At 37.1% G+C, this 12,259-nt stretch overlaps 1 protein-coding gene and 1 long non-coding RNA gene across 3 annotated transcripts; one reads left to right on the forward strand and one right to left on the reverse strand.

Moving 5' to 3' along the window:
- Positions 1-845: 845 nt before the first annotated feature.
- LOC109032610 (uncharacterized) lies at positions 846-5,096 on the forward strand. Its single transcript, XR_002008942.2, has 2 exons — positions 846-3,372; positions 4,402-5,096. It is a non-coding gene; the product is annotated as an uncharacterized lncRNA (long non-coding RNA).
- Positions 5,097-5,511: 415 nt separating this feature from the next.
- On the reverse strand, positions 5,512-11,771 carry LOC109032611 (probable nuclear transport factor 2). Of its 2 annotated transcripts, XM_019044840.2 has the most exons (5): positions 11,424-11,771; positions 10,172-10,243; positions 9,324-9,422; positions 8,250-8,373; positions 5,512-6,220 (listed from the first exon to the last, which is right to left on the reverse strand). In XM_019044840.2, exons 1-4 carry the CDS (start codon positions 11,535-11,537, stop codon positions 8,260-8,262), a joined length of 399 nt encoding a protein of 132 aa, XP_018900385.1. In that variant the 5' UTR covers positions 11,538-11,771; the 3' UTR covers positions 5,512-6,220; positions 8,250-8,259. The 2 variants fall into 2 exon arrangements, with proteins under 2 accessions (XP_018900385.1, XP_018900386.1); XM_019044841.2 differs by lacking the exon at positions 8,250-8,373 and having other exon boundaries at positions 11,424-11,761.
- Positions 11,772-12,259: the final 488 nt, after the last annotated feature.

Consider the following 12,259-nt stretch of genomic DNA (forward strand, 5'->3'; position numbering starts at 1 on the left):
ATTACAAACGAGAAAAGACGACAAAATCTCTCATCTCCTGAGTGTACTTACGGTAATTTCTAACGCAACTTGCCCTGGAGCGGCGCGGCGCGGCGCAGAGAGCAATGATTACGAGGCCTTGAGATGAACAGAAGAAGCCCTCGGTGCGGCGGTCGGCATGTAACACATATTAGCGCCTACAAGACTGCATGAATACTTCACGCATTGCATCAAACACAGTGCGGTCAGCAGCGGTCGACGTGAAACGCATAGCGCCTACAAGACTGCATGAATGCTTCACACATTGCATCAAACGCGGTGCAGTCAGCGTGAAACGCACAGCGCCCACAAGACTGGATGAATACTTCACGCATTGCGCCAACAGTGTGGTCAGCGCGGCGCGGCGGCGGAAGTAAAAATGATTAAACCACATTTATATTTGTTCTTACATAATTGTTTTGTTAATTTCTTATAAATGGAAGGCCTTGTCCACACAGAGATAGGTTTACGGAGCTTAACCCTCGCGCAAAGTTCCGGGAACTTTTGCTAGCAATGTTGACAGGGCTTTCGCAAAAAATGTGTCCAACACGAGTAGACGCGTCTTATGCACCCCTCCTCCTCCGGCACGTTCACTTGATGGTTTTTATAGAAGTTTCAGAGCGAATGAGGAGGAGGCGGCAAAATACAGGCAGCCCATGGGCGGCAAGAAGGTAAATCCGGCCCTGGGGAGAAATAGATCCTTAAAACGCCTTACCCTGAGATACAACTATTCGTACTTGACGGCCGTCTATGTTGCATACGCAAAAAATTGAAGGCGTTTCTATTTCTCTTACTTTCTAGAGGAGAGGTATTAAGATTCTCACCATGACTGCGCGGCGTGATGTTCAATTGTTTGGCACACACGTGAGCCTTACACAGCGCAAGAGCAAACTGTCTTAAACGCTCATGTAAGAAATGCAAGCTCATGCTTAAACTGTAAATGTAAGTATAAGCTTTAAAACTTCTTTAATAACATTTTGATTTTTAAGCTAATCTAATAATAATTTTCATAATTATTAGCTTTACTTCACTTGAAATTTAAATAAAATAAAATTGACAATCAATAAACTGTAAAAAATATAAATTTGACTACACTAAACTTGACGAGTTCATTACAATACCACTTACATCAGTTACCAAAAATTATTACAACAAGGAAGAATCAACGAAACTCCGCCCGACTGTGGTTTACAAAATTACGAGAGATCGCCCCCTTTCTGTACTTAAACCACCATAAATTCCAATGCTTCGTCCATGGTCAGACGAGAGATCTAATTGAAAACCAAAAAACCTGATCGGCCGATGCGATTTTACTAACGGTTTTCTCCCTCTCGTTGTCCTAAGCCCCCCTCCCAGCGGGGGTCTAAATGCACGAGCGAAGTTATGATAGAATTTTCGTGTTTAAATGCGTTAAAACGGATGGCACATGCACATTCATGTGGAATAATAAACAGCCTCCATAAAAATGAAGTGAGGGAGAGGGGACGCAGGTCTATTCAGCTACGAGATAAGAAGGTAGGGGGGGGGGGGGTGTCTACCGTGTAAAAACGTTGTATGAGATTTGAATGTTGCCGTATTTTTTGGATAAAATATGTATTTTTAAGAAACTTTGTGAATTTTCTACCGCCAAATTATCGGCTGAAACGTAGTTGATAAGGATTGAAATTTGCAGGAAAATTCAATTGTGACACTCGATTTTACAATTATTCCGGAAAGTGTATAATTTGCATTAGGAGCAATCGGGCTACGATAGGGGCATCAGATGATGTACAATTGTAATCGAAAGTTTTATTTTCTACCGACGCGACGAATGGTAGCGCCAAGTCGCTTGAAAATTTTAGGGAATTCGCTTCATGCCACGGAGTAAATTCCTTGAAACTTTAAAAAAAAAAATCGGTACGACCGTTCGCTCGTTGACAAATCGATAAATTTTAAAGGTAAAAACCTAAAACATTTTTTAAAAAAATTCCGAATAACAGCCGATGCTATGTCCATGGTTGCCATAATATCTTCTTATTCCCTGAATTTCCCTAATTTTTCCATTTTGGCCTCAACTTGAGAGCTTTCTTTGAGCTTGGGAGTTGATTTCAGAGAAAACCAGTGGCACCATCGTGTTTCTCGCGAACCTTTACATAAGAATCAACAGTCAAATCGCAAATTCCTCACACATGCAACATCTCCATTCCCTGAATATATCCCTAATCATCCCGGTTTTCCAGACTGCCGGCAACCCTGCATGATGTCACTTGCTCTCTTTCGAGAAACGCCTCCTCCTAGTTCGACAACATTCGATTGTTCATACGTCGTTTCCTCTGAAAACGGCAGCGGCAGAAATCTCGACCGGAAACGTTGTAAAAGAGGAAGCGAGAAAATTTCTTTTACCTTGGTCAGACTCAGAACACGCGGTTCGATTTCAAAGAACGGTTTTATTACGCGGCACGCTCGAATTGCTCGAAATTGTGGCCCCGCAACCGGGTGTGGCGGGGGGGCGCCCGAAACGCCGCCACATGCTAAATAAAAACGACGTATGAACGTCCGAACGTTGCCAAATTTCCCCAGAAAAAGTATTAATTTTTGGGGAAAGTTGTGAATGGTTTTCATTGAAATTTTCAGATACCTTCGACTAAACCGGTGACGAAATTCCCTAGAAAACTGGAAGAAAACTGTCAACAAGTTTTCCTGAAAATCTATACTTCATCGGCGAAGATTTGGCAACCGCTGATGGTTCATACGGCGTTTTTCCTCGGCAAGACAGATCGGGAGCCAAGAAAGATCGAGCACCGAGACGCTAGCCAAATGCAGGGAGGGCGCTATAAATTTAAATCCAGAAAACAATAAATATTTGCACATGGTGAAGAAGGAGAAAACAGTTCGAATGCCCGATCGCATCACTGGCTCAGTTATAAACAATTCGAGATCGTTCAAGGGGGGAGAACCGGGGCATGTAGGGGGGGGGGGGGGGTACCAGCGAGGATAACATTACCTTCCTACCGAAATCTAAATTCATCGTTTGCTGGTTTGATGGGGCTTATCACACAGGGAGGGGCAGTTTTGATCTGTGAGTTGAAGTTGGACAACTTTTTTGGTGGAGGATACCTACCCTTTTTCTCTGGTTTTAAAGTATCTGTGTTAAGTTTTGAAGAACTGGATTTCGGAGGTTTCGATAGTAGCCTCTGTCTGTGTCTTGCTGTGCACGCATTCCAATGCCCATGGATTTTCAAATAATGATGTGCACCTTCCCGATTCAGCTAGGATTAGTCTCATCAATTTGGCAGCGTTAAGAGAAAAGACAAGCACCGGAGGAAAGTTCCAATTTGAAGTGCGACAAGAGCTTCCAAAATTGCTCACTGCTCGGTAAGCTGAATAAAGAGACGCCTACTTAAGATTGAGGGATATAGGGAATGATTTTGTTGAGTGATATTTTTGAAAAAATTGATTGTTGTGTGTTGAGATGAGTCTTAGAGATTATCTACAGGTAAAAATTGTAAGTCACGCCTAGATAATTAATCTCCACAACACCAGTTTAGCTTTTTATCAGAATAAAATGCCTTATTTAATTTTTCAACTTCAAACCTGAATTGATCAAAATCCCAAAAATGTCACTTAACAAGATCATGTGTTGAGCTGTTCGATTCTGCATTGCTTACCATCATATGTAAGCTCAATGGTGCACTGCTTTTTTTGGGACTCTTAAATTAGTTCTTTTCTGACACTATACCTACTAGACAGGGAAGATATGCATGCCTCATCTGTGTACAATTTCAAAGAGTAAAGCTACAAAAAAGAGTCCTTGGCTTTTATGCCTAAATTAATTTTTTTTGAGTTTTTTTTTGGCTTCTATTCCTTTATATAGATAAGATAGGAATCTACAGCCATCTATAGACAGAGGGGGTTATTAATGGTACAAGGGGTTTAAAGAATAAGAGTGTATAGTAGGATTTTTTTTAAGGTTTTTAGGGAGTTGGGTGGGTATATAGTAAGGTAAGAGTCCCCTACACCAGCTTCACGCTAAGAGGCTCAACATACTCTGCTGTCTTAAAAATGGGCACAAATAAAAATGAAAAGACGCATTTTTCCGAATATTTTATTCAGCAAAATTTCCGGGATTCAGGCGGGTTAAAAAAATCAAATTTCATACCCAGCAACTGACAAAAATTCTACGAAATTAAGTTAATATTTTTTCTACAAGATCTTGGCTACTCGCATATTTACCAACTGTTGTACAAATGATCTTGTTAACTCAACTATGTCTCATATGACTTCATGTTTACTTAAACTTTTAATAATCATTTTGGGGGCTATAGTTGTCAGTTTCTATGACTGATTATTTGTTTCCCAATCTGTATTTACTTATGTGTGATGTAAATGCATGAATTGTTGCAGATTTAGGTGGTAAAACAGTCAAAAAATTGAATGGTCATTGAAAATCTCTACAAATGGCTCCGTTAATAGAAGGATTTAATTATTCGTATCAAGATAATAACGACTTCAGCATGAGTGAAATGTTGACACAAGAGAGCATCAACGCTACAAACTGGCTGCTTCGGTGTAATGAAACTGAAGGTTTTTCAGCGGACAGTGATGATTGCAAACAACAAGATCAGATTTACGATTTTCAAATTATCAAAGTAATAGTCTTGATTGTAATAGTTATAATTGTACTATTAGCAATTTGTAGAATGGTTTTCGGTTTATTTGTTCATTATTCGGTGAGTGAAAGTGCTGATAGGTGATCGTTACTATAGCTACATAATTCACTAAAAAATTGCGATTAAACCTAGAGGAAAATTCAAGTTCCAGTGTCACCGAATTTGACTGAATCTTCAAGGAAAAATCAAATGAGAACAACCTACAGTTTGGTAAAAAAATATGATTCATAAATCTTCCTGAGGCAAATACAAATTTTACAGTTGTAAAATACCGATAAATGAAGCGAGAAAAATCTAGAGAATAAGTCGGTTTAGACTGATTGATCTTCTAAATTATTTCCAAGTTCAATCAGACTACCTTCATGAAAACCTTGTAATACTTCATTTATGAAATTGAAATTAAATATATTACAACGTGAAATTCTTGAATTTTTGCTTTATCAAAAATTATTGTTTTTATCTATCCCATTAACATGATTATAAATGGCATTTGTGTGCAAACATAGCCTTATATTGCAGGAAAAAAGCCTTTCCCCCACTTTATATGAAACAGATTTAGATTTAGAGCATACTAGACAGAGGCGGATCCAGCAATTTGGCAACACCGGATTTCCTCCATTTAAACATATGCTAAATAATCGATTCTTGTCAGAGCACCTGGCCCCTCCAAGAATCTATACATTTCCATAGGTTTAAATGGAGAAAAGACAATGTTGCCAATTTGCTGGATCCGCCAATGATACTAGATACCTGTAAGGTGTTTTGTTTTAATTTCTTTCGAGGGAAAAATTCTTAATTTCAGTTGTATTCTGCACAGAGGAGCTGGACATGAATAAGAGGCAAGTTTTTTATTAAAAAGTAACTTTAATATTTAAAGAGTACGTACAGTTTCATTGGATTTGTGGAATACTTTACAAGACATATAAAAGGGGACCTATTTTTTTATCTATTTCCCATTTACAGTTAATTAGTGGTAATAGACACAAATATTTCATGATAAGTTTTTAGTGAGTTTGAATACAAAAATAAATAGAATTAAAGCCCGTACACACAGAACAGAGGAGACTGAAGGATAAACAAAGCAAATTAAAGAATCGAGGACTTTGTCGTAACATTATTTGAACAAAGAAAATTTTTCCCATCAAAAGTTGTCCTCTTGCACTTAAAATATGAAAATGAATAAGTAAATAAAACGGAGACACACATTAAACGAAATGAGAGATGAGAAGAAATCTTTCATTTAGACTGAATGATTTTTTTCATTTTTTCACATTAGACTTTCATTAAAACTTAAGAAATCGATAACACTCGAGGCATGTTCACAGCTCAACCGGGGATCCGATACGGCAACATGCAATACATTCTCCACATTCAATCCTTAATAATCAGTTCTTGGTGAATTATTAAATTTAAAAAAAAAAAAAACGAGAAAAAAAGGGGGCTTACGAGTCGTGAATATTAAGGCGGAAAATGTCATGCGCACAATAGAACGAATTACCGAGTGGTTTTAGGACAAAAATTTGCGAGTAAGCGTGAGGTGGGTCGTCATCAGCCTGAAAAAAACAGAAAACCAAAACAGTTGTAGAACACAGAGAACTAGTAGTAAAGTTGTAGTAGTATTTTGTAATAGTAATTTTATGGTATTCATTTTAAAACCAATTTGACAGAAACAGTTCTGAGTACTTTGCGGCGGACTTTATTTTCTTATCTAAGAGTTTTGAATTTTTGTTTTCAAAACTATTGAACGAAAATCTATACAAAGACACTATTTTCTTAAGATCAAACATAGAAAATGAAGCAGATCATGATATATTCATTGATTGAAGATGAAAAAGTGGAGTGAAAGGGGATTAAACGTTAGAGAAGTAGCAGGAAGAAAGAAAAAGGAGCCAGAGAAAATAATTTTGATTTCATCACTAACAAGCAACAAAAATTCAATAAACAGCAAAATTAGAAAATTTTCAAACAAGTTAATTAACACAACTGAAATGTCGGAAGATGTTAACTGATACTCTTGCATTTATGAATTACGAAATACAACTCCTCCAATCCTCCTACAGCTGAGGTGTAAAGGTTATAAATTAAGACAAGGTAATCCCTTAAGTGAGGATGAATTTTAAAAACATGTATCAAGGCTGGTTTAACCGGGTAAGACTCTTTTACTTCAGCTACCTCAAGCTACTCTCTGATAGTACCCATTAGTATCAATTGTCTTTTATCCTTCCAATTTGTGAATGACACTCCAACAGCAGTTGGTAGAATCAGATTTGGCCCTCAGATACCAAATCCTCATAGAATCTAATCCATCTGAGTGATAAATAATGTTCCTAAATAGTTGCCCACATTATTTTTTGACATGACTAAATCTGACCAAACTACGAACAGAGTGAATCCATCCAATTTGACTCAGCCCCCTCCCCCATGGAATTTTCCCTGATGCATTCATTATGTATATTTCTGTCAACATAGTGCACAAGGAATTTGTGGGTACATCTGTGAGACGAAGTGATGCAGTAAAAATGGGAAAGGCAAGTGCAAAAACTCACCGGCAGAGCTTTGGATGAAAATAGATAGATTTAATTGCAGAATCAACCTAACTGGATTTCATTTTGCCTAATTTTCTCTCATGTTTTATTATTTTAACAAAGAACTAAACTACTCAAGCCCTTAAACTCTCAGCATATTTACTCCCGCTTATGAAGAATATGTTCATAAAATTTCGAGTTTCAGTAGGTCAGGTTTTAAGTACAAAAAATAGAACATCAGAAAAAAGTAGGCAACATCTGATGTAGTTAAGTTGATTCTAGTTAAATCTGTCCAACTATAAAACAAATTGCAAGGCACACTGGTAAGAAGGAAGTAGGGTATACGATCGATCAAAATTGCGAAATTACTGGAAAGCTAACGGAGGCAGTTGGAGAATCGACAAGAAGGGTGAAAAATTGTGAGTCAAGAGCACACAATTAATCATCTCCTATATAAAGGAACACATCTCATCAGCGCTGTTTCAGAATTTCTATGAAAATTTCATTTTATTATGCAAGAACCGTTGCATGAACTTGTCTGTCAATATTAGAGTCTTTTTTCACAAGGGTAAATAAAAATGACTGGAAATTTCAGCTTTAGCATAGATCTATTTCCTACCTAGACAAGAAAAAATGTGGCCCGAACTGTATATATCAAGGTAGTAAACTAATGCTGGGTCCACAATCTTTTGCAGGGAAGGCAGGGCCAAAAAAATTTTCGATTAGGGTTAAATTTTCTTAATGTTTTTTTCTTTTTATAGATTATTCTATCTATTTCCATCATACACATTTTACAGATTAAAACTCAAAATTTGTACAAGTGATTAGCAATGAAAATATATAAATTCATTTCATTTGAGAGGGCAACTATTAAGGGATAGGAAATCTTGTCATTCTCGAGAGACGCAGGAAACGGAGCAAAACATACTCGATTTGCAAGTCAAAGAGGAGAGCAGAGGAAAGGATAGGCAATGATCTGCAAATTTTCACGGGGTGCTCGTTTCAGGCTAGCTATCAAGCGAGCATGCAGAGAAGACCACATTAGGTGCTAACTAACCGTCTTGAGGCTACAGAGAATCATGAAGAGCCAATCTAAATATGTCATGTTGAACGTAGAAACTCGTTCCTATTGGCTTCAAAACAAATATTTGGCTGTACGCATGGGGAGGATCTTCGTCCGTCTTCACCAAACAATCAACAGAGGGTGTTAGTACCGAAATGGGGGAAATCAAATTTTCAGTGCTCTTCTATTCGCACTTGTCTTCCCCCACTAAATCCTGATAAGTTACATCAAATGCAACAATGAATTCTCTCTTTTTTCCTGAATAAATTGATAAAAAAAATACTGATCGTTTATTCAATGTATCATCGTCAGAAATTTTTCCTTTCACCATGGAACTTAGCTCTTTAATTATAATCATAATCAGTAAACTGACTTCTGTGCTGGAAATGAGTAACAAATGCAAAAAAATTTTGGGAGGATATTTCATACCATTATACCGCTCGCATTATTTTTCTTGTATCAAATACTGTGAAAATGAAATATTTGTAGGCCAATTCCTATACTTACTACTAGCTAAACTAACTTGCTGTCCAGGAATGGGATTTTTGAAAACTTGAGAGAAATTTTGACCAATAGTATTATTCTTAGATGCTCTTTGTGTTCAATGTTTTTAAAACAATTTTTTATTGGTTCCTCCATCTGAAGTCATATTTATTACCTAGAAACTAAAGATTGACTGAGGCAGCAGAAATGTTCCTGATTGTTTAAGATGTGCTTTTGAGGTAGAGCCTATAGCTTGTACACCACAAACTATTTAATTTTCATTCCTGATGTAGTATCAGACTATCCTAGGTACTACGATAGCTGTGCAGAGCACATTAGACTACTACGAGTGCATTTCAAATAAAAGATAATAAATCGCGTAATTTTTCTCCAGGTTTTTCCCTCAGCACCACTACGTTACAAATTTCTGGTTTTTTTTGGCACTTCTTTGAAATCAGATTGGAGCATTTAATTTCAAAGTAATCATGACAGATGGAATCAGGACAAGGATGAAATAGAAATATTACTGAGTACAGAAAAGCCAGAGAGAGGAATGAGATAATCATGAGATAAAATGAAATTTACCTGTAATCGTCCTAACACATTGATAAGTACTCCACCATCAAACATAGGCTGCGAATCTACTGCTGTTATTTGTCTAATAATTTTTTGAAAGGTTAAACTCTGCAACAAACGTGAGATTTCATTGAAACAAATCAATTTTGAGGACAACTTGATCAAATCCAAAATAAGAGACAGAATCGATGAGAATATCCACACAAAAGAATTTTTATGCGAAAAAAAAAAAAAACAAACAAACAAAGAATGACTAAAATATAGAATTTTACTGGAGACTGTATTAAATTAAATTAGTCCTGTCCACTAGCAATCTTTAATACTCAAACCAAACAGGAATGTTCTCTGAGCGACATCAAACAAAATAAGACTTTTTTGTTATAGAGGGCAGCGACAGCGTCGAGTTCTATGGGCCAATCTACTGATGCGACAGACGAGTGCAGACAACCTTGCATAAGATCCTCTTATAATCTAAAGATCTTTCCGTCAAACCTTGACCTTAACATTGCCAGTTCTAGGTGAGGCTAAGCTGCAATTTGAAAAATTAACTATAAAGCGTCTGCATTTTTGAAAGATGAGGATATTATTTATGCTTATGAGCCTCTTGCAAAACATTATGTCAGTTTATTGCTCAAAGGAGGCAGCCAAGACTAATTTGAGGCAGTCGCCCATAGAAAAATGGATTTATTTAACATCAAACATCAATTAAATGTGGGGATCCTAGGCAAAGTTGCAGCACTGGCAGGTAATTTTTAACAGGTTAATACATTTGCACTTGCGGGATTTCAGGGTTCGATAGAACTCGTCCCTGACAGTGGCTTCTTATTACCTTATTTAATATATACATTGCTACTCACAGTTAATTTTTCCATGATTTTAACAGCACCTTGAAGTTGCATTCCTTCAAATGTCATAAATGAAGTTTCCGCCTGAAAAATAAGATAAAAAATAATAGTAATACAGTGTGAGTAACAAAATTAAGGTAATACTTGAAGAAATTAACAACTAAACAACTGTCTTCTTTCCATGCAGATTCAATTCATAGTCCGCAATTTGCATCGATAGTTGCGCTTTAAAAGTGTTCATATCAACATACCTACTAAGAATAAGTACAGTTCACTTTGAATGGGCATTAAGAGGTCTTTTTTTCGTCCAGACCGCAATGGAACACAACTTATCGCTTCATTTATTTTATCCTGGTCCCCTTGCACGGTCCAACTCGATCCTTGCATTCCAGACGAACGCTTAGATTGCTCTTCCAAGGTGAGTTGAAGTTGCAGTTACGCCAAATCTTTACCCACAGAGCTTAAATCATGCGGACAAGCATAAACAGACATATGACCGCCCTTGGAATTTTTCCCCCCATGGGACATTGTGGAGTTGGTCCGAACGGTACAGGATCCCAGTCCATTGCGTTCCATTTCTTCCAAGGCTACAGAAAGCCCTCATAGCTCTAGAGGATGGATGGATCTTGCATAGGCTCAAAAGCTCCCTGGTTGAAATATGTCGTACAGTATTATGAAATTTTAATTCCTCCTTGCAATCTCATTTTCGGCAAGAGGGCTACATGTAGCCAAACTAAAACCTAAACATGAACAATAAAGACTGATATTGCCGTAATGACAAAAAAATGCATGAGCTTCGCCTCATTTGTAATTTGAGGTTAGGGTTGATAAGTTGATATCTCACTTGAAATATACAGGTTTATAGATAAAACTTGGGGAAAGGGTAGAATTAGTTGTAATGGAAAGAGAGAGCTTTTCAGAATTTAAAGAACATCAGTGTTTGGAAAAAGTAGTACCTAAATCTTAGGGAACACAGTCTTTTATGATAGAGACACATCAATGACATGAGACATGGGTAATGAACCTTATCGAAGTTCCAGAACAGTTGGAGTTGGTGTAAGATAATTTAGATGAATTATGCCAATCTGAGGTCTCGTAAAAATGTGACTTGCATTCATGTGACAACTGATAAGGCATCTACGTTCTGTCAGATGCAGCTGCTTTGACACTTCGAAGACCAATGCGCTCCTCCACTTTGTACAAGGCTGTGACATCACTCAGTAGAGATTATGGAGTAAAAATTCAGATTATAAACTTGACTTACATTATACATGTTAACTAAATTTGGCCTTTGTTCAGGATCGTCGAACAGAGCATAATATTGTTGTACAAATCCTTTCCCGATTGCTTCATAAGCCGGATTTAGCGCTACAGCCATTTTTGATTAAACTTAACGGTAAGTAAATATTCTACTATCAACTGAATTGCATTCACTTATACTTCCAGAAGAGGCTGCAGGATAAACTTCACAAAACTTCGGGCCCGATAAAGATCTATTCGCCTCGCACTTCCCCAAATTCGGATCCCGAAAATTTCAAAGGACGGCCGATAAGTTGCAGAAAAATGTTCTTTCTCTTCTTCATCCGGACGCAAATTCTCTCAAGGTTGCCACATAGAGAGGAGCAAAAAAGTGACATGAAGCAAGGTTGCATCTTATGTTGCACTTTGATGAGAAACAAAGAATCACGCAAAGCAAGAACCTTCCATAGGCGAATTTGATAGTTTGGAAAAAACCATGACTTACATAATTCCATTATTTTCAGATGAGAATCATAAAGAAGGAACTCGTACAGAAAAAAATCGCAAGAGAATTAGAGAAAGCACCATAGTGTTGGTGTCACTGGTATATTTTGGCGGGTAAAAACGACTCACGGTTGGCGCAGCTGCCGTGCCGCACAGGGTTGCAATTTTCCATGAAAACTAATATATTTAACTTTCATTGAAATATTTTAAGAAATTTCAGAAAAAATACAAAGATATTGCATGAAAAATTTTGGAAATGCAAAAGTAAATTAAAGCCAAATGGTTTCTGCTTTTAGATGTTTTTGAAGCCTGTTGCATACCCTATCCCCGACGATATATTTTTTCATATTTTTCAAT

The sequence above is a fragment of the Bemisia tabaci genome, chromosome 8, assembly GCF_918797505.1.
Source record: "Bemisia tabaci chromosome 8, PGI_BMITA_v3".
NCBI classification, from domain to species: domain Eukaryota; kingdom Metazoa; phylum Arthropoda; class Insecta; order Hemiptera; family Aleyrodidae; genus Bemisia; species Bemisia tabaci.

Excerpts from the sequence above, each read along its gene's own strand:
- LOC109032611 (XM_019044840.2), bottom strand. The coding sequence starts at position 11,537 with ATGGCTGTAGCGCTAAATCCGGCTTATGAAGCAATCGGGAAAGGATTT. Across the intron at positions 10,244-11,423 it reads ATTTAGTTAACATGTATAAT|GCGGAAACTTCATTTATGAC; the intron begins GTAAGTCAAGTT and ends CTTATTTTTCAG. Across the intron at positions 8,374-9,323 it reads ATGTGTTAGGACGATTACAG|ACGGACGAAGATCCTCCCCA; the intron begins GTAAATTTCATT and ends TGTTTGGTGAAG.